We start from the raw sequence: 26,982 nt of genomic DNA, 5'->3' as shown, positions 1-26,982 counted from the left end.
CAAAAGAAAAGGTGCCTTATTAACCCTGAGGTTATTCCCCCATCTGTCTCATCCCCTAGGCTGGCTAAGGTAAACAGAGGTGCTGCCTCACGTCCGAGGTAAACAACCTTCCTCCCGACTGCCCAACGCCCGGATTTTGTGTTATATTGACCCAAACCCCAAACACTGTATATCTTCAAAACCCCCCTTTTCCCTCACGTCCCCAAGTTAATGTTCTTAGTTTCTTTATCTCTTTGTACATGCCCATCACGTTTGTAAACCTTCTGGCATGAATGGATAGAGGGCAAGGACCCTTAATCAGGGCTTTTGTCTTTTCTCGGACATTAGCCATCTCTCGCTTTAATCCTCATCCGCTCTTTTGCTGGCCAAAATAGAACTTTAGACTTAGAATCTACGACACTTTACAACAGTTTTAAGTTTGCAGAAAAATCACAAAGATAGTACACAGCTTTTCCATATATCCTATACCCAGTTTCCTTGATTATTAACATCCTACATTAGTATGGTACATTTTAATAATTAATCAATATTGATATATTAATATTAACTAAAGTTCATATTTTATTCACATTTCTTTAGTTTTTAACTGATGTTCCTTTTCTGTTTTAGGATCCTATCTAGGTTATCACATTACATTTAGTTGTCATGTCTCCTTAGCCTCCTCTTGGTTGTGACAATTTATTAGGGTTTTCATTGTTTTTGATGAGCTTGAGAGTTTTGAAGGGTATGTTAGGTGTATTGTAGCACCCCCACTCCCATTTTTTTGAGTGATTGCTGCTTTCTTACTGAGAAATATCATCCTCTAAAATAATAAACTATCAGAAAATTTGCTATTGGGAATTGCATCAATAAGAATGAAATACTCCACTTTTGCCTGGAGGATCTAAGTCACAACCTTGCCAAAGAGAAGCAGCCTCAAATTGCATCTCAGGTACAAAGCTTCGGATAAAGGGTTTCTAGACACAACATTCAACATCCATCTTAGCTTTATTGCTTCCAAGGAAGCAGGGCCCTGGGTCCACTTTGCAATCCAGATCTAAAGATGACCGTTGTATACAAACCTGCTTTGCTCTGAGTCTATCAAAATCTGTTGTCATTTAAATTTAATCTAAACCCCACCATTCCCCATAATCCTATGATAGCTCTGTCCCTTTAATGATGCCCCTAGATCCTCTGGCATGAGCTTTTCCTCATGGAATGAGTCAGTAAACCTAGTTTTGTTGAATGGTAAGTTTGTTTCTGATGGTCTTAGGCTGACTGGCCTACATCACACGTGTAACTCAGGGGGCACAGAGGAGGGCAGAGAGTGGATCTAGAGGGTCACGCAGGAAATATCCAGTATAGAAATAAAGCCCTCCTCCCCTCCCAGCCCCAGCAGATCTGATGCCCCCCTCCCACCCACCGCCCCCATCTACAGACCAGAGTGCTGTGAAGGATGTGTGAGAGGGAGGAGAGGAAGATCTTCATTCACCCAGTGTTCACAGACATCTGGGGTTGAACAAAGGGTTGTAGAAATGAATTAGTCAGTCTCTGAGTGGGCCTTGAGACAGTAGAAAGATTTAGGCCCCTTTATTAAGTCACAATGGAAACACTGGGTCTCCTGACATTTGAAAGGCTGCCCCTTTCCCCTAACTGAAATGAGTCCAAAAAAGTCAAAGAAAAAAGGGGATAAGGCAGAATTCTAAAAATGCCCTTCCTTTGAACACCATCTTTGTGCAGGCATCTGGGGGAGGCCAGCTGGGGCAGGGTTATCTGCCAGCCAGGCCTGTAGGACTTCGCTTCTCTTGTTTATCTCCAGCCACATCTGGGGCAGCTGCCAGGGCCCGCCCCCACTCTGCCGTCATTGGAGGAACTCAAACTTAAAGGCTCCTGCTAAGAATCAGGATGTTTCATTTTCCTCTTACTGGTGGGCTTGCTGTGGCTGGTCTGGTAAGGCTGAGCCCTGGTCCAGACCCTTGTGGACAGTGAGCCTCTCGCCATGGCAGCCTGCTGCAGCTGTAATGATGTTTTCCAGTATGAGACAAACAAAGTCACCCGGATCCAGAGCATGAATTATGGCACCATTAAGTGGATCTTCCACATGATCGTCTTTTCCTACGTTAGGTAAGTGGGGTGTGGGGATGACCCCGGATGTCTGCAGGGGTTGACAGCACAAGAAACCTCAAGGTGCAGCTTCTGGTGCACAGCCTGAATTCCACGTGGTTTTAAATCTGAGACTTTTTTCTGATAGCAAGCTGGGGCTGGAGGTGGGAGTGGGTGTTGGGGTGGGAGAGGCAGGTGGTTGGAGGGGGGTGTGTGGGAAACAGTGTCAGGCTGCTGCAGAAAGAAGCCACAAGAGGCAAAGCCATACTCAGGGTTCTACCCCAGGCCTGCCAGGGTGAACTGGGCAAGGCATGCCAGGGAAAAGTGGGAAACAGGGCAACACCCTGGATTCCTAGGGAGGAAACAAGGATTCGGGGCACGCCTGGTGATAATGCTGGCATCTGTCTGAGTCATCACTGCTTAGGGGAGGAACAGGACCAGACTTGTCAATGTAACCAGGTCCTCTCCAGTGGCAGGAAAGCCCCCCTTGCTCATTTTTGGTTTTGGTTTTGTTTTTTAAGTTTACTGAGATATAATTCACACACTATACAACTCTCTCAATTGAAGTGTACAATTTAGCAGTTTTCAGTATATTCAGAGTTGTGCAACCATCACCACAATCCATTTCAGATTTTCATCACCTCCAAAAGCAACTCCACATCCCTTAGCCATCACTCCGAACCCTTCTGCTCACCTGTAGCTCTGGTGACCCACTGATCTACCCTCTGTCTCTAGGATTTGCCTGTTCTGCACATTTCATATAAATGGAATCAGGCAGTATGCGGTCCTTTGTGTCTGGCTTCTTTCACTCTGCATCACGTTTTCTTTTTGTTTGTTTAAGTTTATTTATTTATTTTGACAGAGACAGCACGAGTGGGGGGAGGGGCAGAGAGAGAACCCCAAACGGCCTCTGCATTGCCAGCATAGAGCCTGATGTGGGGCTGGAACTCCCAAATGGTGAGATTATGACCTAAGCCAAAATCAAGAGTCAGGTGCTTAACTGACTGAGCCACCCAGGTGCCCCTGCATCATGTTTTCAAGGTGCATTCATGTTGGAACATGTATCTCTATTTCATTCCTTTTTATGGCCAAGTAATATTCCATTGTATGGATAGACTGTTTTCTTTTCTTTTGGTGGACATTTGGGTTGTTTCCAGTTTGGGGCTATTATGAATAATGGTGCTATGAATACCAGTGTACATGTGTTTGCATGAACATGTTTTCAGTTTTCTGGTGTACCTACTAGTGAAACTGAAAGACCATTTAGTCACTCTACTTTCGACCTTTTGAGGAACCACCCACCTGTTTTCAAAGCGGCTGCACCATTTCATGTTCCCACCAGCAGTGTGTGTCCCATTCCTCCACATCCTCAACAAACACTTGTTCTTGTCTGTTTTTTGGATCATGGGCATCCTAGTGAGCTGTGAGTGGTTCTCACTGTGGTTTTGATTCAGGGTTACCTAAAGGCTAATGCCCCATTGCTCTTTGTGATGATAATAATGAAAACTTGCATCTCTATAGGCAGGCAGTGTAGTTTACTGGCTAAGGGTTAGAGCAATTATTTTATAATCCTGGGTAAATTTCCTTGGCCAGGTCACTTAACCTCTCTGAGCCTCCCTTTCTGCATCTGCTCATAGAGTTATCATAATTAAACAAGAAAAGGCATGACAAGTGCTTATCGATGTCTGGCATAGGGTGAGAGCTCCACAAATAGCAGCTATTTAAAAAAAAAATAATCTTTTTGACTTAAAAATAGAATTATCATAGGGGCGCCTGTGAGGCTCAATCAGTTAAGCATCTGACTCTTGATTTCCACTCAGGTCATGATCTCACAGTTCATGAGTTCCAGCCCCACATTGAACTTCAAAGCCTGCTTGGGGTTCTCTCTCTCTGCCCCTCCCTTGCTCATGTAATCTCTCTCTCTCTCAAAATAAATAAATAAACTTAAAAAATAGAATTACCACAAGATCCGGGGCGCCTGGGTGGCGCAGTCGGTTAAGCGTCTGACTTCAGCCAGGTCACGATCTCGCGGTCTGTGAGTTCGAGCCCCGCGTCAGGCTCTGGGCTGATGGCTCGGAGCCTGGAGCCTGTTTCCGATTCTGTGTCTCCCTCTCTCTCTGCCCTCCCCCGTTCATGCTCTGTCTCTCTCTGTCCCAAAAATAAATAAAAAACGTTGAAAAAAAAAATTAAAAAAAAAAAAAAAAGAATTACCACAAGATCCAATAATTCCACTACTGGGTATTTACCCAAAGGAAATGAAAATTCTAACTTGAAAAGATATATGCACTCTTATGTTTATAGCAGCATTATTTACAGTAGCCAAGATATGGAAGCAACCCAAGTGTCCATTGATAGATGAGTGGATAAAGAAGATGTGGTATATATATACAATGGACTATTACACAGCCATAAAATGAATGAAAGCTTGCCATTTGCAATGGACAGAGCTAGAGAGTATAATAAACCAGTCAAGACAAATACCATATGATTTCATTCATATGTGTAATTTAAGAAACAAAACAAATAAACAAACAAAGAAAAAGGGGATGCAAACAAACAGACTTAAATACAGACAACAAACTGGTGGTTGCCAGAGGGGAGGCAGGTGGGAGGGATGGGTGAAATAGATAAAGGAGATTGAGTACACTTATCCTGATGAGTACTGGGAAACGTATAGAATTGTTGAATCATATTGTACACCCGAAATGAATACAACACTATGTTAATTATACTTGACTAAAACAAGAGTCTATTTTCATATACATTCTCTCCTTTGACTACCAAAGTAACCATGCCCATGCCTGGGATTTGAGGTCTGGAAATGTGGATTCAATAATCCTTCACTTCAGGGTCCATAGGTGGCTCAGTCGATTAAGCATCCAACTTCAGCTCAGGTCATAATCTCATGGTTCGTGAGCCCACATCGGGCTGTTAGTGCAGAGCCTGCTTTGGATCCTCTGTCCCCCTTCTCTCTCCACCCCCTCCCCCACTCTTGCTTGCTCGCTCTCTTTTCTCTCTCAAAATAAATAAACATTAAAAAGTTTTTTAAAAAAATCCTTTGCCTCTTTAAACCTTCGTTTCCTCATCTGTAAAATGAGGACAAAGTTTGTCATAAGAATTAAATGAGTTACTAAATACAAAGTTGCTTGAGAAATACCTGGTGTATGGCAACCTCTTACCAAGTATTAATTCTTATTAATATTATTAGGATTATCATTATTTGATTCATATGTTTATTACGCAACAAATACTGAATAATAAACACATATAGTACATTCTAAAATAAGGCTCATTACTTAAGCCAGGTATCATAGAACTGATGATGAAGGGCAGAGTTAGTAAATGCTCCTTTATGCACCAATAGGTACATCGTGTGTCACAATTCCATGTAACAGGTGACGTGATTTCCTGGTATTCCTGGCACACAATTTCTTAAAAGCAAATTATTATATACATAAGAACAGATTGCTATGAGAATGCCTTATAATGATAAATGTTTTTCTCTCATATGGGGGAATCTTACCTTACATGCATTTAAGTCCCTCAGATTCAGTTACACATGTTCCAGGGGAGCCTGGAGAGACAGCACAGTTTAAACAGTGCGATGACTCAGTGATTGGGTACCCCAGACTAAGCATGAGAGGGGTACTTGAGTTGGGGATCCTTCAGTCAGTCTCTGTTCCCTCACACTTCTCACAGAGTGACCGCCTTGCACCCTGCCTGTGAATCTCAATCCATACTCCCCACCCAACATGTCCCCGAAAATAAGCCACATCTTTCACCTTCACCTGGAGCAAAACTGGAAAAACAGTAACTTGTTCCAGAGTCAGAGGAAAAATGGACTTTGATGGACTTGTTGGAAGGTAGAAGGTCTGTTTGCTATGCTTTGTGGACAAGTCAAAGGTTTAACCAAAGGCAATTAAAAAAAATTTTTTTTTAAATGTTTATTTATTTGTGTGAGAGAGAGAGACAGAGTGCAAGCAGGGGAGGGGGAGAGAGAGAGAGAGGGAGACACAGAATCCGAAGCAGGCTCCAGGCTCTGAGCTGTCAACACAGAGCCCGATGCGGGGCTCGAACTCACAAACTGTGAGATCATGACCTGAGCCGCAGTCAGACACTCAACCAACTGAGTCATCCAGGCGCCCCTAACCAAAGGCAATTTTGACAGGACATGATTTTTACCTTGAGCACTGACTTTAGAAGGTAACCCCTATGTAAAATGCTACTCCATTCTTTATATTTTAAAATATAAAATTGAAGAAAAAATATTGCCAGCTTTGTTTTTTTACTCTATGTTAATGGAATACCTATTTATATCCCATTGAATGGAGTCCCATGGACAACAGCTTAGGAAATCCTGCCTTAAGTTTTACTGTCAGGCCTCAATTTGACCATTTACATCAAATGGGACTGGTATGAACCACAGGGGGAAATCCTGACAGGCTCACGTAATACTCAAGACATACAGCAGCAGGTCGTGGGGTCTAGCTGTGGAGTTCCAGGTTCAGAGTCTGCCCTTACTGGGGTTGAAAAGGCAAAGAGCCAGGATAATGAAGTAAGATGGGGCTTCAGTTATTGAGACTGGGGTACAAGGCAGGGGCTGTCAATAAAAGAAGCAAGACTGGTTAGCTTCTCTTAGTCCCTCAAAACCAAGTTCAGATTGGAATCAAAGGCAGGGGCTGCAGCTATAGGCAGGGTCAAATGGCCCCAGCTCCTGGGTTGCAGGAGTGTGTAGACAGGATGCTGAGTAGGCCTGTGTTAGTCAGAATTGTTTGGATAATAAGTGACAGAGACCTAACTCAGGTAAGCCACCACATCACACAGTGGAAGAGATGGGACTGCTCTCAGACATGGATGGTTCTAAAAGCTCAAACTATGTCATCAGGGCTGGGTTTCTCATCGTGACTCCATTTGGCTTTGTTCTTGAATAGGCTCTCTATGTAGCAAGATGCCATACTCACATCCTCAGCAACTCCAGAGGGGCAAGCAAGTCTTTCCTGATAGCTCTGGCATGAAAGTCCCAGGAAAGTCTCTGATTGGTAGGGCTTCAGTTACATATCCACCCCTGAACCTAGCCTTGTGGCTAGAGGCATGGTGTCACCTGATTGGACAATCCTGGGTCATGTGCTCATTCCTGTGGCAGGAAGTAGGGAGAGAGTGGCAAGGCTGAATGAGAGTGGCAGGGCTGAATAAACCACATCCAGTGACTTTACCTTAGGAAAGAAGAATACTGTTCCCAGAAGAAATGGGAAAAGAAAGGGGGGGATGGGGCAAAGAAAAAAATAAACATTCATTACAAGGTTTTTCCAAAAGCCAGAAATTTCAGAGACTTCTGAAGTCTACTGCTTTATCCCTGGCTTGTCTCAGCCCCGCGCCTGGGCTGTGGAGACTCTGCCCCAGGTTATTGCCACGGCAGGGACCTCGGGATTCTCGACAGAAATTTCCTCTGAGAATCAGCTCCTAGAATTCCACAGGATTTTCTAACCCATGATTCTGGCATGGGAAGAATGGGATAATGATGATTATACTCCCAGGAAAACTGATACCAAAAAACCTGAATGACAATAAAAATAACTTCCTTACACTGCTGGCTTTATTTGTATCATCTCATGGCATGCAGGCATTGTTTTCATTATTGCACAGATAAGGAAAGGGAAGCTATGAAAGATGGAGTTAATTTCTGAAAGATCATCCAGGTAGAGAGTAGGTTTCAAAAGGGATTCAAATCCAAAACCAATGCAATGCTCTTAACCCAGAAACCACACTACTGAAGTGTTTACCTGGCAGAGTGCAAAAGCCCAAGTACTAGGCCTCCTGAATCCTTGGCCAAGCATTCTTTATTCTTCACCTTGATTCGTCTTTCTGGGTTGGCCTGGGCGAGTGCAGGACAAGGAGGGAGGCTGGGATGAGGATCCCATTAGCCTGTCCTTTTCCATTACTCATTCATTCCCGCAAATAAACTTTAGACTATCTACTATGAGTTGGGCACTGTCTGTTGCTCTAGAGATTATAACAGTGAGTGAAACAAAGTGCCTACAACTCATGGGGCTATATGCCAGTGGAGAAGAAAGATATGATACCAAAAAGCAAAAAAGACATAATAAAATGTCTGATGGTGATAAATCTATGAAGAGTAATAAAGCAGAGAAGAGGACAGACAACAAAGATGGGCAAATGTGAGCACGTGTGTGATAGAGGCATTTAGGTTAGATCTGCACAAAGAGAGGGACAAACCATGACGTATCTAGAAGAGTGTTTCTGGTGGGAGGGTACAGTAAGTCCAAAGGCCCTGAGGTAGAGATTTGATAGGGTGTTCAAGGAAAAGCAAGGGGGTCAGGTGGCTGGAGCAGAGTGAACAAGTTAGTGAACCGAGAAGCGGTGCGTGGACTGGCGAGGTAACGTGGGTGGGGTTGGAAGGGCAGATCATTCAGAGCCTTGGAGGCCACTCTGAGTTCTTTGGATTTTATTCTGAGTGAGTTGAGAAGCCATGGGAGGATTTTAAGCAGAGAAGTAAAAGAGATTTGCATTTTCTCGGGAAGATTTCCCTCTTCCCTGGAGACTAGTCCTCTCAGAAGCTTCTCCAGTGATACAGAAGACTAGAGAAGATTGAGAGAAAAACAGGAAAAGAGACTCCATTCAAACTGCTTCTTCTCCCTCACCCAGTCAACCTCTACTTAGGCTAACAGAGAGCGCAATATTGTCCTGCACAGCCTCGGGCTGTCTGTCACCATGGAGACGGTGCTGTTGTGCTAGTTTGTGGCTGTTAAAATGTAGCTCCTGGCTGGCCGCCTGTTACATGGGAGGGCTGCCACACACCTTTGAGGCTGGGCCTGTTCCAACTGAGTGGAAGGGAGTCTACCATAGAGGTGGGAGGAGACACCGGGGGCAGGGGAGGGGCAGGTCCAGCCCATGCACAGCCCCTCTGGCCCCTGCCACTTGAGGGCAACAGAAACAGGAAGAGATTTGCCACATTCTCATCCCACTCTGGACCCCACTGTGTGATGTGATAGAGAAGGGGGGTCCAGAGAAGACCCACTTCAGGAGGAAACAGCTTGAGGAGGAGGAGAATCCAGCCACCGGATCCACATATCTGAAAGCAAAAAAAAAAAAGAGGAACAGCCAGAAGGACCTGGTGAAAGCCAGAACCTGGTGAAAGAGGAGGGAGGAGCAGGGGCTGAGCGCAGAGAGATTTGGAATTTGTTTCTCAGGGCCCTGGGAAGCCACTAAAAACTTTTACAGAGGGGAGTGAAACCATTTGGTGCCTGTGTCTAAAAGTGCTCTCAGGCCTCTGTGCGGAAGGTAGACTGTAGAGGGCAGGAGTGACAAGGGGAGGGCAGTGAGAAAGCCACCAGAGTCACCCAGATGAGAGAGATGGCGACCTGGATGAGAACGGGGCGGCGCAGGTGGACCAAAGTGGGCAAAGCGGGGATACGTTTTGGAGGCAGAACTGACAGATTGCTAGGAGGTGGAAGATGACTCTGGGTTCTCTGGTGGCCAATGACGCCTTGTACTGACAGGAGGAAGACCAAGGAGGCAAGCTTGCCAACTAAGCATCGGTAATGATGTTGAGCAAGCAAACAACTACTACCATCTATTGGCATCCCTCCATTAATGTCTAAACTAAAACATTAAACGAGCTGGAAGCACACAGTCTACAAAAAAAAAAAAAAAAGGTGCTTTCAAATGAATAAATTTAGCTTTATGAAGGCCCTGCCTCGTTGTCCTGTTTTTCTCATTTTGTCCTAGAGGCCAAGGCTTCTCTGTGGACCAGCTGTCACATACCCACGGGCTTCTGGAGACCAACACTCCAGCCCAGGCCCCCACCCAGGGCAAGCGCCTTCCAGCCCTCCTGGGTTTTTAGCATAGCGCTGAAAAAAGAAAGGACCCGAATATATGGATTACTCACAGAGCAGCATGCGTCAACTGGCCAACACACAAGATGCCAAGAAGAGGAGGCAAAGGCAGGACTGGAGAAGCCAGCAAAGATCATGTTATGAACAGCCTTGAACTTCATCCTGAGGATACGGAGAAAGCATGCAGAGTCTTCCCCACCCTGCCACCAACATTTCATTATGAAAAATTTCAGCCATTTGGATTGCCTTTTCTAAACCGTATTTCCTCTCAAACTCAGCAGAGTGGATTCTGTTTAGAACCAGATACCCTGCCCAATATAATACTAACATCTCCGTATTACAGAAGAAGAAACAATGACCCAGAAAGGTTAAGTAACTTACACATGATCATGTAGCTGGTAAGTGGTAGAGCTAAGATCGAACCCAAGCTTCTCACTCCAGAGTGCAAGCTTTTACTAAATAATGGAGGAATGGAGGAGACAGGAGCACAAATGGAGACAGCGAGACCAGTCAGGAGGCTACAGGGCAGTCCAGGTGAGAGCAGATGGTGACCTGGACTGAGGAGGTAACAGGGGCAGAGGACAGAAGTAAATGAATAACATGAGGAGGATAAAACAACAGGATTTGACAATTGAATGGTTGAGGGGTAATGAGGGAAAGGATGTTAAGGAATGTTTCTGGATTGGGCAACTGATGGGTGGTGGGAGAACTTGTTGGGATAGGATATGTTGGGGTGGGGGGAGCCCATCTGGGGCAGAAGATGAGTTCAGAATTGGAGGCACAGAGTTTGACATATCTATGGGACTTACAAATGTAGACACTTAGTGCGTAGATGGATGTGTGAATTTGGAACTAGAGATGGAGATCTATGGATCACCAGCATATAGATGGTAACTAGAACCATGGAAGTAGCTACAACCGACCAGTAAGAGAAGATGTAAATGAGAAGGCAAGAGGGCTTAGAACAGATCCCTGGAGAATGCTGACCTTTAAGTGATGGGGAGCACAGAAGCCCCCAAAGGATTCTCAGAGGGGGTGGCCATGGAGATCCAAAAAAGTCAGGAGAAGGTGGATTCCAGGAAACTAAGGGAAGAAGGGGAAGGAGGTGTTGCATGGTCATCAGTGTCAAATGCTGCTGAGAGTTTTAGGAAGATCAGATCTGTAGTATGTCTATCAGATTTAGCGAGGATGACGTTACTGTTTACTTGGCAAGAGAGGCATTAGAGAAGTGGTGGAGTGGGAGCCAGACTGGAGTGGGCAGGGGAGTGAATGGAGATGCGGAAATGGATGTGGTGACTCACTCTTTCAAGGGACTTGGCTACAAAGGAGAAGAGAGGCATCGAGTGGTGGTGGGAGAAGAATGTGGGGTCATGAGAGGATTTATTTTTAAGATGGGAAATGATGTTGAGTGCAGATGGAGAGGAGGCCAGAGAAAGGGAGATGATGAGATAAATGAAAATCATCATCACCATCATCATCACTGTCACCAACTAACAACCACAAAGAGAGCTTGTTCTTTTCTGGGACTAACTGTTAGACATTTCTTCCTTACTTTGAGTCCAAATCAGTCTCCCTGTAATTTTCCCCGTTAGTTAGAGTTCTGTGATCTCTGTTGTAGTTGACACTCTTCAAATGGCTGCACCCTGCTATTGTAGTTTTCCTTTACTTTAAAGGAATGACGCCAGTCCCTATGGCCATGTGCCCTCAACACGGTACCCAGATATTTTACTATCTCAGCCAATCCCACACAACCACGCTCTTGTTTTGTCAAAGCCCTCTTAAAAGTGGTCCATGCACTCTGGCTTTGCTGGTGGAAGCATGAAATGGTTCAACTTTTTGTGGTTTGGCAAAATGAATTGAAATATAAAATGTATGCATCCTTTAACCCAGAAATTTATCTTAAGGTGTGAAATTTATCTTTGGTGTGAAAAGATTCTTTTGCAAGTACATGCCTGGCAGTGTGAGAGAGGAAGATGGAGAGGCAACAAAGCACAGTGCTTAAGAGAACAGACTGAGCCTCAGTGGTGAAAGACTGCATGCTTATCCTTCCAAGATCACGAACAAGACAAGGATGTCTGTTTTCACTGCTGCTATTCAACATTGTACTGCAAGTTCTAGCCAGAGCAGTTAGGCAAGAAAAAGAAATAAAAGGCGTCCAAATTGGAAAGGAAGAAGTAAAAAACCACACTCAGATAATACGATCCTATATATGGAGAATCCAAAAGAAATCACAAAAAGCTATTACAGTTAATAAACCAATTCAGTAAAGTTTCGAGGTACAAGATCAACATGTAAAAATCAGTTGTGTTTCTATACACCAGAAAGGAGAAACTCAAAAAGAAAATTAAGAAAATAATTGCATTTATAATAGCATCCAAAAGAGCATAAGCTGTGGGGCCAGGGTTGCTACACACATGTCTTAGTCTGTTGGGGCCACTATAACCACAGATGGAGTAGCGGCTTATAAATGACGGAAACTTCTCACGGTCTCTGGTGAGAATGCATTTCCTGGTTCATAGACAGCCATCGTTTTGCTGTGCCTTCACACGGTGGAAGGAGCAAGAAGCGTCTGGAAACTTTTTTTTTATTTAAAAAAAAATGTTTATTTATTTCTGACAGAGACAGAGCGTGAGCAAAGGAGGGGTAGAGACAGAAGGAGACACTGAATCTGAAGCAGGCCCCAGGCTCTGAGCTGTCAGCACAGAGCCCAATGCGGGGCTTGAACTCACAAGCCGTGAGATCATGACCTGAGCTGAAGTTGGACACTTAACCAGACTGAGACACCCAGGTGCCCCTGGAAACTCTTTTATAAGGGCGTTAGTCCCTTCAGCTTTCATGACGTAATTACTTCCCAAAGGCCCCACCTCCTAATGCCATCTCATTAGGGTTAGGTTTCAACATTTGAATTTTATGGGCAGGTCACAAACATTCAGTCTATAGCACTATGTGAACTTAGGCTCACTTTATCTGTTCCGCAGTTTGCTCAGATATAAGGTGGGAGAAATTCTAGTACCTTCCTTACAGGGTGGTTTCGAGGGAGGTGAGGATTGAAAGAGTCAATACATATTGTTTATATATACTTAAAAGAATGCTTGGCACAAAGAACTCTATCAGGGTTACCAAAACAAACAAACGAACAAAAAAATTTACAATTGGAAAAACTGACCAAAACTTCCAGTTGCATACCAACCAGTAAGAGACAGGGGGCAAATTATCACAACTCACTTAGGTTGGACTACATCGAACTGCTGATATTCTATTCCTTTGGGCTACAAAATGAGCAGTTTCATATGTTCCAAACTAAACACCAGAATGTTCTGGAACTATTAAAAGTGATTCCATATCATAGGTCTCTCTTTACCATATATATATCACTACTGTTGTAGAAGGATTTAGTAATAGGGACACCTGGGTGGCTCATTCTGGTAAGCATCTGACTCTCAATCTCGGCCTAGGTCATGATCTCACAGTTTGTGAGTTTGAGCCCTACATGGGGATCACTGCTGTCAGCCTGCCAGCACAGAGCCCGTTTCAGATCCTCTGTCCCTCCCTCTCTGCCCCTCCCCTGCTTGCAATCTCTCAAAAAATAAATAAATATTTTTTAAAAAAAAAGAAAGATTTAATAATATATTATTAGTAAAAATAGGAAGTTCCACGGAGCATGCAGCGTGTGGTCATGTTTGTGAGTCAAGATGTGGGCATAAACAGATACCTGGAAGATACTCTCACTTTCAACAGCAATAACTTCTGGGAGGGAGAATGTTGGGAGCGTTTCACATCCTTTGTGCACTTCTGTGAAATTTACACTTTTACAACAACTAAGGCGGTTTTCTTGAAAAATGTGGCTCATAAAACCTGAACCGAGGGCTGCTATCGCTTGCTGCCTATTGAGGCCACAGGTCACTTTACCACGACCCTAAGGGTGAAATATTCTGCTTTTCTCACCAAAGCTTAAGACAACACTAGTTGTTTGTTTTGTTTTGTTTTCTTCTGGATGATATAACACAATATTGGCTTACATGGGCTTAGGGTTATCTAACATTTTGGGGCTTCTAACATAAACTTCTGCCAATTTGTGTGGTCTATGGTTTGTACTGGCATAACTGAGTTTTTAGTTCAAGGTCAGGATTTTACATGTATCCATTATTTTTCCTTTAATTGATAAACATTAACTAGTAGATTAAGATTCACTCTTTGTTCTCTGTGCAGTTGAATGTGTAGAAAGCATTGTGTCCTGGAGTAGGAGTTCTTTGGATGAGAGAGAGCATTCGGGAAGCGTGAAAAGGAAATGCTGGCTAATGGAGAAGAAATGCAATAGCCAAAGGGAATTAAGAGGAAAGATGATGTCTTAGTCAAGCTGTGAGTTATAAGGAACTGAAACCCCTTCGCCCTAGCTCAAGGAAAGGTGGGGTAGGGTGGAAAGGGTTGCAGCTCTTGTAAAGCTACAACAGGCCAACTATGTTGCGGTCGGCTGAATAATGGCCTGCAAAAGATCTCCACGTCCCAATCCCTGGGACCTGTGAATCTGTTACCTTAAAAAGGAACTTTGCAGGTGTGATGGAGTTCAAGGCCTTGAGATGGGGAGATTATCCTTGACTATCTGAGTGGCTCTGATGTAATCACAAGAGTCCTCAAAAGAGGAAAATGAGAGGCTCAAAGTGAGAAAAAGGAGACATGACAACAAGAGCTGAGGTTGGAGTGACATAGCTACGAGCCCAGGAATGCCAAGGCAGCTTGTAGAAGCTGGAAGAGCTGAAAGAGATTCTCTCGTGGAGCCTCCAAAAGGAACCAGCCCTATGTCGCCTTGATTTTAGCCCTGTAAGGCCAATCTTAGGCATCTGATCCCCAGAACGAAGAGAAAAAAATTGTATTGTTTCAAGACACTAAGTTTGTGATAATTTGTTACAGCAGCAATGGGAAGCTAATACAATCAGTACTTAATTTGCCTTGGGGGTGGATGCTCTCCTCTGCTTTCTTCTCAGTTCATCTCTTGCTGTCCTTGGCCCCTTGCTGACCTCCCCCCACTGCTGAGTGGGCCAGGGATGGAAATAATCAGATTCTTCTCTTGGGGTTTTAAATATAAGAAGTAGAGACACAGAGGACATAGTGCCCAGGGCCCATGGTTCCTTTAGGGGCCTAGAGAATGTCTGTTGGCCTTGGGGTAGGTGTCAGTTACCCGACTTTGAGGGCAGTTCATTTTCAAATCCCACCCTTTCGCTGTGTGAGCCCAAGCACAGTGAGGGAGAGCCAGGCTTTGCTGGGAGGCGCTTGCAGCCTGTGGTCCTCTGAGGACTCTCTCACCACCTGGGCATGGGCCCAGGTGAGACACAGAATCTGAAACAGGCTCCAGGCTCTGAGCTGTCAGCACAGAGCCTGATGCGGGGCTCGAACTCACGGACCATGAGATCATGACCTGAGCCGAAGTCGGATGCTTAACCGACTGAGCCACCCAAGCGCCCCCCACCAACTCTTTCTTCTCCTCTTTTTTCCTTTGCTGCAACTCTGAAGCATTTTAATTCTTAAAATGGTATGTTCGTTATCATACAAAGATAAATTTTCTGACTTATGAAAGGGTTGGATTCCATTATGGCTGATTTATGATATGTTGTGAATTCTGGAATGAATATGACAGATTTGAATCGAGCTTCCAAATGGTGGGCCAAATGGACCCAGTGTTATTCTGTGGGAATGTCGCCATATCCAACAGGGAACACTGCACAGACCATGTACACATTGTGATGCTAGGCTGAGATACATTGTTGAACAAGTATTATATTTGTCTATGGAGTTCTATGGAATAGCCCTTTCTTATATATGCTGATTGGACCTCAAATCTGGATCTCTAGCCCCAATGTCCTTCTTGATGAGCTTTTTTAAATGAATGGTATATAAATACTAAATCATGTTGAGAATAATATAATAAACGCCCATGTACCACCATCCAACTTAAATAAAACATTACTGGGGCATCTGGGTGGCTCAAGTTAGTTGAGCAGCCGACTCTTGACTTCAGCCCCAGGTCATGATCTCATGTTTCATGGGTTCCAGACCAAGTCAGGCTCTGCGATGACAGTGTGGAACCTGCTTGGGATTCTCTCTCTCCCTCTCTGTCTGCTCTTCCTGCGCATGCTCACTCTCTGTCTCTCTCAAAATAAATAAATAAGAACTTCTTTAAAAATTATAAAAAAAGAAATAAAATATTACTAATCCAGTTTTAGCTCCCTGTAAACCCAGCCTGGATCCCATCCTCTTTCCTCTCCCCTTATAAACACCATCCTGAACTTGGTGTTTGTCATTCTATGTTTTTATAGTTCTACAACATTTGTGTATATCTACAAAAATATTTTCCTTTTTTTATTGAGGTGAGATTCATATAACATAAAATAACCATTTTAAGGTGATGAAGCCAATGGCATTTAATAACACACCATATTGTGTTTACACAACCTAGGTCCCAAACATTTTCACCACTCTAGAAGAAAACCACAAGCATTTGAAGTCACCCCTGCTCCCCACCCCCTTGCACTCATCAATCTACTCTCTGTCTCTATGGATTTACCTATTCTGGATTGTTTCATATAAATAGAATCATACGATATGTGACCTTTTGTATCTACCTTCTTTTATAAAGCATGTTTTCAAGGTTCTTCCACAATATAGCACGTCTCAGTGCTTCATTCCTTTTTTTTTTTTTTTTTTTTGAGAGGGAAGAAACGCATGTGCAGTCATGGAAGGGACAGAGGGAGAAGGAATCTTAAGCAGGCTCCATGCCCCACACAGAGCTAGATGCAAGGCTCAATCTCATGACCATGAAATCAGACCTGAGCCAAAATTAAGAGTCAGATGCTTAACTGACTGAGCCACCCAGGTGCCCCTCATTCCTTTTTATGGCTGAATAGTACTTCATTGTATGGGTAGACCATGTTTTATCCATTCATCTACTGATGAACATGTGAGCTATTTCCATCTTTTGTCTTTTATGAATAGTGCTGCTATGGGCATGCGTAGACAGGCATTTGAGTGTAAAATGTTGTTTTGGATTTCTTTAAATTTTGTATTCATACTGTGGCATGTTTTGTTTTCTCAATATTATATTATTTCCATATTGATATGAGTAGCTCTCCATTTATTCTCAGTAGTGCATCCTATTGTATGAATCCAACAATTCATTTACCCATTAAATATTTAAGGACATTTAGGGTATTTTATTTTCCCTCTTACAAATGCTGCTGCCATAAACAGTCTTGTACCCAACTCTTTGGGCACATGTATGAGGATTTCTCTAGGGAGTGTACAAAAGCGTGGAATTGCCGGTCCTAGGAGATGCACTTCCTCGAATGCGCTACATATTGCCAAATGTTAGCTGTCTTTTCAATAGTCTCCCAGGGTTCTCAACCCTGGCTGTGCATTAGAATCACCCAGCAAACTTTAAAAATATATATAAGTACATGGATAACTCCCCCAGACCTACTGAAGCAGAATTTCTAGGGATGGAACTGGGGAGCAGCAATTTTGAAAGCTCTCTGGGGATTTTACTACCCAGCCAAGGCTAGGAACAGCAGTGACCAAATCATGGCCCACTCTGTCTTTGGTTTCATAAGGCCAGGTCATAGAAGGCAGCCACTGGCTTACACTTCCTAAATCATTTGGATATTAGGTGCTGGCCAGAGGGAAGAGACCAAATAAACACATGCTGAATGAATAAACAAAGCATTTAAAATAAAGTCGGAATTATTCAGGGCAATGGGAGACAGGAAAAACAAACGGTGGTGGAATCTACCATTTTGAATTCTTCTTCTTCTTCTTCTTCTTCTTCTTCTTCTTCTTCTTCTTCTTCTTCCTCTTCTTCTTCTTTTGAGAGAGACGGAGAAGGAGAGAGAGAGAATCTTAAGCAGGCTCCACGCCCAGTGCAAAGGCTGACATGGGGCTCGATTTCACAACTGTAAGATCATGACCTGAGCCTCAATCAAGAGTTGGACGCTCAACTGACTGAGCCATGCAGGCGCCCCTACCATTGTTGTTAATTCCACTTTCTCCTTCTCTTCCTCACACTTATAATAATTTAAATTGATATTCTAAAGAAGGGATTAACAGGTAATGAACTGACCAAAGGCAGGAAACCAGAGTCAGAGCCACATCATGCATGAACATGTGTAGCACAGGGTTAAGAGGTCTGGCTCTGGGCTAGAAGGTAGACCAGTTGAGGACCTCAGTATTGCCACTGACGATCTGTGTTATCTTGGGCGCATTCCTTTACCTCTCTGAGCCCATTCTCTCATCTACAAAAGGGATGATTATATTAACTATCTCCTATCACTGTGAAGATTAAACAGATGATGCATGTGGAGCACTCGGCATGTACTAATTGCTCAATAAAGGGCGGTTAGTATTATCAATATTATTTATAAACCAGGTGGGTGTTTCTGGAAAACAGGTGGCTGACCTGCTGGGTACTTCCTTAGGTGTTGATGTGTTGCTTCGCCCCAGGACAAAGCAAGTGGACCAATCTGGAGCTGGACTTTGTTATTTAAGAAGCTGTCCTATAAATTAGAGTCTGTATTAGGCAGTATTGGAGGTTGACATCAGGGGCAGTAGTTTCCAGATAGTGAGTGCTCAGTGTGCACTCAGCATATGATGCTGAGGAGTTTGCACACGTATCTCATTTCATCCTCACAACAACCCCTAAAGTAGGTATGACTATTCTTCCCACTTTACAGATAAGGAAAATGAGTCACAGAGAAGTCAAGCAGCTTGACCAAAGTCACCGAGCAAAGCTAGGATATGAATGGAGGCAGCCTTCAGAACCTGCCCCCCAAGTCCCCGCACTGTGCCTCCCTTGAGAAAACCACTGATGCTTTTCTGTGTCTGCCACTTAGCTTTGCTTTGGTGAGTGACAAGCTGTACCAGCGGAAAGAGCCTCTTATCAGTTCTGTGCACACCAAGGTAAAAGGGATAGCAGAGGTGAAAGAGGAGATTTTGGAGAACGGGATGAAGAAGGTGGTGTCCAGTGTCTTTGACACGGCGGATTACACCTTCCCTTTGCAGGTGAGCACGTACCAGCCACCCCCTCCCAGGACTCCTCCCTGGGCACTGTCCCCAGGGCCTTGCCTCCCTCCCTTGGGACCCAGAGCCTCACTGCAGAAAAATGCTGGCCCTATTTTAAAAAGCTCTGTGAAAATCCCAACTGAGAAAACCTAAAAATTGCAAAATTGGGTCAGATCCAGCAGCTCAAAGACGATTCTTTGCTTTATCAAGTCCTACAGGGTTTCTCAGAATAGCAGCATGTCCTGGTGGTGCATTTAAAGCACGATTTGATTCACTCACACTTGGATTTATGCACAGCTTTTTGGAAGCAGGGCCATCAAGTCAGCAAGGTCTGTCTAGATTCAGAAGGACAAAGAACTTCCTGCCTGGACAGGACTAGCCCTTTTATGTGGTTTGTGTGGCGTTTTATCAACAAAAATGTCTCCAGGAAAACATTTTCTCAAATACATTTTTGCACAAAGGAAGGATATAGATGACAAAGAAAGGAAGGGTGTGCATCACAGAGAAAGACTATGTGACTGTCTATATTTGCAAGAAGATAAATAAAAGCAGAACAGTCAAAAAGGAGAAATCAAAGTAGGAATGAGAAAACCAAAGAACAGATGGGGGGGGGGGTGCTTGAGGGACAAAAGGGCACTTTTGCAGGCTCTGGGAGCTGGGGTGCTCAGCAGAACCATGAAACCCAAGTCACTGTCTGTCGGTTTCTAACAGTGGGTCAGTAAGATCTCCGGCTATTACCCGGGTTGCGGGATGCCGTATGCCCTTTAATTAAAATCCTGGATAATCTGAACAGCATTCTGATGAAGCCAACACTGCCCCCTTCTCACCCCGCCCCGGGTTCTCTTAAGTTTCGATTTAATGGGATTTTACTGCGTCCAAAAAATGACAAGCCTGCTTTTGAGGCTGGAACGGAAAATGAATAGTCAGTTAGAATGTCCCTTTGCTCTCCCTCAGCTCGGTGGGGTGGCTCATCAGCTTTGATATTAAGCCCTCGAGCGCAGTCCACGTTGCTCCCAGACCTGATTTGCTCCCAGACCTGATTTCCAGAGTGTGGTTTAGAAAGGTGGAAGGTTCGCCCCCAGGCACTAGGCAGGCTAGATTATTCTGATTAAGTAGTTCTGCCCTCCAACGTCTGGCATTTGCCTACTCTCTCCTTTCTCTACAGGGAAACTCCTTCTTCGTCATGACAAACTTCCTCAAGACAGAAGGCCAACAGCAGGGGTTATGTCCTGAGGTAAGGAGGGGACCAGAGTGGTTGGCAGGTAATAAGAGTCGCTGGAGGGGGCACAGGTCAGAGGAAGATAATGAACTGCTGATGCTATCCTCCACCCCCCACCCTAAGGTCAGGCTCTGGTTCCCCTAAGAGTGGCCGTTAAACCTCCTCCCCAGAAAAGCGGAAGTCAATTGTGCATAAACCAGTCATCTCATTTCTTTTTCTTCTTCTGTCCTCAGGCCTAAGACGGGGCTGACCTCATTTTCTGAGGCCAGGGGAAAGTGCTGGCTGGCACCCCTTACTTCCCATTTCCTGCTGAGCCTTTGAGCTTGTCTCTTGGCCCAGTTCTGCAGCCACAGAGGTGCTTGGACCAGGCCCCCTCCCCCCCTACCCCAAGGGCCTTCCCTGAAAGTGGTACCTGGTTACATCTACCTTTTGGATCTTTATTTATTTTTATGTTTTGTTGACATATAACTCATATACCATAAAGTCCACCATTTTAAAGTGTAGAAAGGAGTGGTTTTTAGTATTTTCACAATGTTGTACAACCATAACACTACCTAATTCTGGAACATTTTCCAAATGTTCCCCAAAATAAGTCCTGTACCCATCAGCTGTCATGCCCCACTCCCCACTTCCCTCAGCCTTTGGCAACCACTGATCCACTTTCTGTCTCTGTGGATTTGTCTGTTCTGGGTATTTCATATCATTGAGATCGTACAGTATGTGGCCTTTTGGGTCTGGTTTCGTTCACTGAGCATCATGTTTTTGAGGTTCATCCATATTGTAGCAGTTGTAAGTGTTTCCTTCCTTTTTATGACTGAGTCCTAGTCCATTGTATGAATACACTACACTGTATTTGTCCACGTATCAGCTCATGAATACTTGGGTTGTTTCTACTTTTTGGCTGCTGTGAACATTTGTGTATAAGTTTTTGGTTCAGGCACAGGCACCTGCTTTTCTGTATCTTAGAGACCCGGGTTGCTTACTCCCCACTATCCCATCCTTCTCCCTGCAGTTTCCCACCCGCAGGACACTCTGTTCCTCTGACTTGGGCTGTAAAAAGGGACGGGTAGACCCGCAGAGCAAAGGTATGTTATGTTTCTTCTCTGGGATCCTGGGGGTTGGGGGTGGTCTGGTATCTTGGTGACGTTCACAAATGCCCTCAAGTTCAAATCTTTAGACTCTGGTTCTCAGATGCCTTCTTCCACCCTCACCAGGCCCTGGGGGAGCCTGTGTCTGCCCCCATGCCTCTGCTCTGTCCCCAGAGGACTAGGAATGTGATCTAATTCCCCAGGGAGGGCAGCTCCTGAAAACCTCCAGAATTAGCATCTTCAGGGTTCTCACTGACAGGAAAACTGAATGGCCCATAGTACCTTCCGTGTATGCTAAACTTTCCCCTTTGAATTTCCCTGGAGGTTGAGGAATATGAACTGTACCCTCAGGGCACCTGGGGACCGGTACCACCATTAACCGTCAGAATTTCTCTATCTCTTACCTGAACTTAAAGAGGCACATAACAATTAAAAAATGACCACAAAAAAGAACATATCTTTATATGTTATAACATATACACATACACAAAAAAAGGCCTATGGATGTCACACTCTGTTCCTTTAGATGTATGTGTCTGTCTGAGTTGGTATAGAGATCATTCAGACATTACTTACTATTTAACTTTCCCCCTCGGAATCTGCGAGTGGCTCTGATGCTCCAGAAAGATGTGCCGTGCTCATTCTGTGGCTTATGCACATCCCTGGTCCGGGCTGTACACCCCTAAGTGGCTCAGATGCCCACTTAAAAGCCAGGTTCTAGTCCATTCATGCCAGGCGAGAGAACATGCCCTGTTCGGCTCCTTTCTCAGCATCTTTTCTGGCAAAGAAACCAAAAGAGCCAACAGCTATCCATGGTCTCTCTGTGTTCTCTCCAAATCTTTTTTTAAAAAAGCTTACCGTCCGATGTGTTCTCTGCTTAGGTTTCCTTATGTAAGTTTGTGGTTCAAATGAGGTTTTGTGGAAGTTAAAACTGCTTCGGCTGAAAAGCATAAATAAATAGTCTCTTGCTTGGGTTGAGTTCAAGATGCGCCTACAGTTTTCACACTTGTGCTTTTTTTGCCCCTTGGCCCCACCCCACCCCACCCCACCCCACCCAGGGATCCAGACCGGAAGGTGTGTAGAGTATAAAGGGAAGCTGAAGACCTGTGAGGTCTCCGCCTGGTGTCCCATCGAGGCAGCAAAAGAGCCCCCCCGGTGAGCTGCAAGGTTGGGAGAGATGTGGTGGCCCTGACCAGTGATCAGATGAAAAGTCTTGAAAAGTCCTGGGTCCTGCTGACTTGGTGACCCTCTGTCCCAGGCACACCAGTGGTCTCTGTGGGGCCCATGCTAATTGTTAAAATACTGCAATAATTCTGTACTGGCTGGTAAACAACTACTACCCTGAGCACCCTTGGGTGCCCCTGGACCCCTGGCTGAGGACCTCTGGAGCCCTCCTCCAGCACTACCGCAGACCTCATTCTGATTGGTCAGTGTCCATACTGAGTGACTAAGTATGGCAAGGTGGTAAGAAGGGGGGGAAGAAAGGAAAAGGGAAGAAAGGGGAAAGGTAGGGGAGGGTAAAGAGGGCAAAAGAGGGAGGGAGGGAGGGAGGGAGGGAAGAGAAGTTTTCTTAAATTAAGTGGTCACAGTGGCACACAGATTTGTTGATCCCCTGAATTGATTCTTCTCTTTAACACACAACGTCAGGCCCAGAAGGCAGAACTTGATGTTAAATTTCAGAAACCACAGGGATTGGTGCATTTCAGCAGAAGGATAGAGAGACCTGGATTCAAATTTGACTCTAACATTTCCTTGCTGTGTGACCTTGAGCAAATGGCTTGACCTCTCTGAGCTTCAGTTTCCTTATTTGTAAAATGAGGCTAATAGTTGCCCCTACCTCACGGGACTGTTATCAGAATTAAATGAGATGATACTTGTACAGCAATTGCAAAGTGAGCCCCATGCCTGGCTTATAGTAGTCAATAATGTGTGCGTAGACACACATACTATTTATTTTACATGTAACTATGCACAAGAGACTGCTAAAAAAATACAAGCAGACCCAGATATGGAGCAGGTCCCAAGCCTCTTGTAATCTAATCAAAGAGATAAGACATGTGCATAGAGAGATATAATTCAAGATAGAAAGTTAAGAGTGTCATAAGAGAGAAATAAAGGACTTTGATCCTTAAAGTTTCAAAATCATGTAGTCCTCTTATTCTTAGAATGTTGCCCAGAAAGCATGGGATTTAGGATGTTCTAAAAGTAAATGGTCTAGCAGATAGTAGGCATTTGTTGTAAATAAGATTTTTTTTAATGCAAATGCCAGAAATACAACTTAAACTGGCTTCAGGAAAAAAGAAAATGTTATTTTCTTATTCCTGTAAATGAAGAGTCCAAAAGTACTAGCTTCAGGAAAGACTTGATCCAGGCTTCAAATTAAAATGATGTCATTAAGATTCTCTCTCTTTCATTCTGTCTCTTCCCACCTCCATCGCACACCCACCCTCCAGTTATTCTTTCCTCCCTTTTGGCTTTCCTCACACTGTGGCCCAGGGAACTCCAGGTTTACACTGTGTTTACTACTAGTAATCCTAAAGAAAGTGAGTTTTTCTTTTCCCAGTATTTCCTACAAAAGCCTTAGAATGTTTTCATTGGCCTAAGTCATGTGACAATCTCTGAACCAATCACTGTGGCCAAGAGGATTGAGTTATATTGTCTAGCAAGCTCTGGGTCACTTGCCTACCCTGGGAGCTATAAGGATGGGTAGGAGATAGATTCATCCTCACCCAACCTTCTGGGCTGAGAGTGGGAGAGACATGGCTTTCCCACCGGGAGAAAACTGAAGTGCTTCTAACAGAGGGGGAATGGATGTTGGAAAGGCAAAAACTGGTGTTCTCTATAGTTACATCCTTTTTATTCTGGAATAGAAAGTAGATCATTCTTGGTGCCCCCTTCCAAATATGTCTGTCCTTTCCCGGTGCTACTCCCATTATATATACCTGCCACCCACTCAGGCATGCCAAGCAATAAAGTACCAGTTGTATCTCTTTATTCATAGCCAGTTCTCTCCATCTTTAGCCGACTCAACTGCATGAGGACAAAAACCTTGACTGTTTTGTTTAGCACTACATTCCCAATGCCCAACCCTGTGCCCAGCAAAGTAAATATTTGCCAAATGAATGGATGGATGGGTTGTGGGGGGCACCTTGCTACAGTCTAGGATTTGGTCTCCTCTAACTCATGGAGAATTTATGCTACTCAGAGCCTCTAGAGAATGAGTGATGAAGTCAACTCTATGTGTGTGGCCCTGTGCTAAAGCCTGGGGATACCAGTCCAAAAAAAAAAAAAAAAAAAAAAAATCATTATCCTAGCCCTGCAAGAACTCCAAGCCTATTGGGAAAGATACAAACAAGGGTGTGCTGGAGCTGGCCTATACTAGCTCTGAGCCCTTTATGCTCATCCCTTCCCAACTCCAAGTTCAGTGATACCTGCTAGTAGCTTGAGATCGGCCATGGTGGGAGGGGTTATACTACAGTCATCAGTAATTGCTACAGATCAGAGCTCCACCACCTCACCCCCCCCCCCACCCCGCCCGGAGACCTGGTTGCTAAATATTTACCAGCACACCACTGCACATACCTAAACACAGAATCACATCAGAGTGTGAGAAGAGTTATAGTAAATGCCATGGGGTCTCAAGAAAAGAGAGCTTCTTCCTCTTTTTTAGATTTTTAGGAAGGTTTTGCCCACTAGACTACATTTCTCTTCACTCACTGCAATGACCCGAACCAGAAACCAGAAGCCTGTGGTCCCATTGGCCCACTGACCCCCACCCGGCATCTCTCTCTCTCAGGCCTGCGCTCTTGAACGTTGCCGAAAACTTCACAGTGCTCATCAAAAATAACATCGACTTCCCTGGCCACAACTACACCACGTAAGTGTCCAGAATGTCCGACTGTGTTAGCTATCTACTGCCATATAACGAATTATGCCAAAACTTAGAAGCTTAACAACCAACATTTATTATCTCACACTTTTTCTGTGGGTAAGGAATGCGGGAATTACTTCGCTGGGTGTTTCTGACTCAGGGTCTCTCAGGTGGCAGTCAAGCTATCTGTCAGTGGGGACTGCAGTCACCTCTGGGCTTGACCGGGGCTGAGAATCCTCCTCCAAGCGCACTCACCTCGATGGCAGCAGGGAGTTCAGTTCCCCGCCATATGGACCTCTCCCTAGGACTGCCTGAGTATCCTTAGGAATGGTGTCTGGCTTCCCCCACAGCGGGTGATCCAAGAGGTACAGAGAGCAAGCCAGCCAGACAGTAAACAAGACGGGAGCCTTTTATGACTTCATCTTGGAAGTGACACAGCATCGCTTCTGCCATATGCTATTGGTCACATAGACTAACCCTGCACAGTGTAGGAGGGGACTACACAAGGGTGTGAACTCCAGGGACTGAGGACCCCTGGGGCCCCTCATGGAAACCAGCTAACAATTGGCTCACTCCTATGAAAGAGATGGGTCTCAGGTTCCAATAGACATTTTTGTTGGTTTGTTGCTTCTCTTTGTGCGCAGGAGAAACATCTTGCCGGGTGTAAACATCACTTGTACCTTTCACAAGACTCAGGATCCACAGTGTCCCATCTTCCGACTAGGAGATATCTTCCGAGAAGTAGGAGATAATTTTTCAGATGCTGCAATTCAGGTTGGTGGCTTCTTTGTACAGTGAGTCAGGGGATCTCAAACGGCCAAGAGGCCGGGCCTCCGGGTCTTAATTATAAGGCTTCCTTCACTGAGCATTTAGTAAATCTCACACTCTGCATTACCTCATCTAATCAGGCAACAAAGCTGTGGGGGAGATCCCTGGTTTCCCGTGGCTGCTGTAACAAACTACCACAGTCTTCGTGGCTTACAACAACACACTTTTTTTTTTTTCACACTTCTGGCAGTTGGAAGTCTAAAGTCAGTTTCACTGGACCAAAACCAAGGTATCAGCAGGGCCATGCTCCCTCCAGAGGCTCTACAGGAGAATCCGTTTCCTTGCCTTTTCCACCTTCTAGAGCTACGGTCCTTGCATTTCTTGGCTCGTGGTCCCTTCCCCCAGTTCTGAAGCCAGCTGCATGGCGTCTTGCTTCAGTGGTCCCACTGACTTCTTGTTCTGTGTCAAGTCTCCCTCAACCTCCCTCTTATAAAGATACTGATCTTTTTGAGAACATTTATAAAAGGAAACATGTAGGGCCCATCTGGATAATCCAAGATAATCTCCCCATCTCAAGATCCTTAATTTAATTGCAGTCTCTTTTGCCCTATAAGATAATATATCCAAAGAGTCCAAGGATTAGGACCTGGGATTGGAATACCTTTGGCAATGATTCAGACTACCATACTTGAATTAATCAGAATTCTTCCAGTTGTACGTTATAGACATCCAAACCAAATGATGTGAGCAAAGAATAAATTAAAAAGCATCTGGGGGGCAAAAAGAAACCAAACAATTGGCTTAAGCCAAAAAAAAAAAAAAGAGAGAGAGAGAGAGAGAGAGCCATATTAACTCATATAAAGACACCAGGGGAAATGGACCTTCTAGTACAGCTAAGGCATTTTCCTACCTCGGAAATTTTCTTCCTTTCTGGAAAAGTCTTGCCCCAGACATACCATTAGCTGTCTCCCTCACCTGCTTCCAGTCTGTGCTCAAATATAAGTTCAGTGAAGCTTTCCCTTACCACTTCATTTAAAATGACAATTTCTAGGGGTG

At 44.5% G+C, this 26,982-nt stretch overlaps 2 protein-coding genes across 10 annotated transcripts in view; one reads left to right on the top strand and one right to left on the bottom strand.

Moving 5' to 3' along the window:
• Window positions 1–26,982, bottom strand: part of IFT81 (intraflagellar transport 81) — a 198,285-nt gene that overhangs the window by 119,533 nt on the left and 51,770 nt on the right. The gene's annotated exons all lie outside the window — the stretch shown is intronic.
• Window positions 1,648–26,982, top strand: part of P2RX7 (purinergic receptor P2X 7) — a 63,943-nt gene continuing 38,608 nt past the window's right edge. For all 4 annotated transcript variants that reach the window (XM_042911261.1, XM_042911260.1, XM_042911259.1 and 1 more), the window contains exons 1-7: window positions 1,648–2,103; window positions 18,812–18,980; window positions 20,146–20,214; window positions 21,212–21,284; window positions 22,346–22,442; window positions 25,084–25,164; window positions 25,803–25,932. In XM_042911261.1, the coding sequence (XP_042767195.1) occupies window positions 1,979–2,103; window positions 18,812–18,980; window positions 20,146–20,214; window positions 21,212–21,284; window positions 22,346–22,442; window positions 25,084–25,164; window positions 25,803–25,932 (744 nt within the window). In that variant the 5' untranslated portion in view covers window positions 1,648–1,978. The remainder of the gene's footprint in view (window positions 2,104–18,811; window positions 18,981–20,145; window positions 20,215–21,211; window positions 21,285–22,345; window positions 22,443–25,083; window positions 25,165–25,802; window positions 25,933–26,982) is intronic.

The sequence above is a fragment of the Panthera leo genome, chromosome D3 (assembly GCF_018350215.1).
Source record: "Panthera leo isolate Ple1 chromosome D3, P.leo_Ple1_pat1.1, whole genome shotgun sequence".
NCBI lineage: Eukaryota > Metazoa > Chordata > Mammalia > Carnivora > Felidae > Panthera > Panthera leo.
This window is presented reverse-complemented; position numbering and strand designations above follow the sequence as displayed.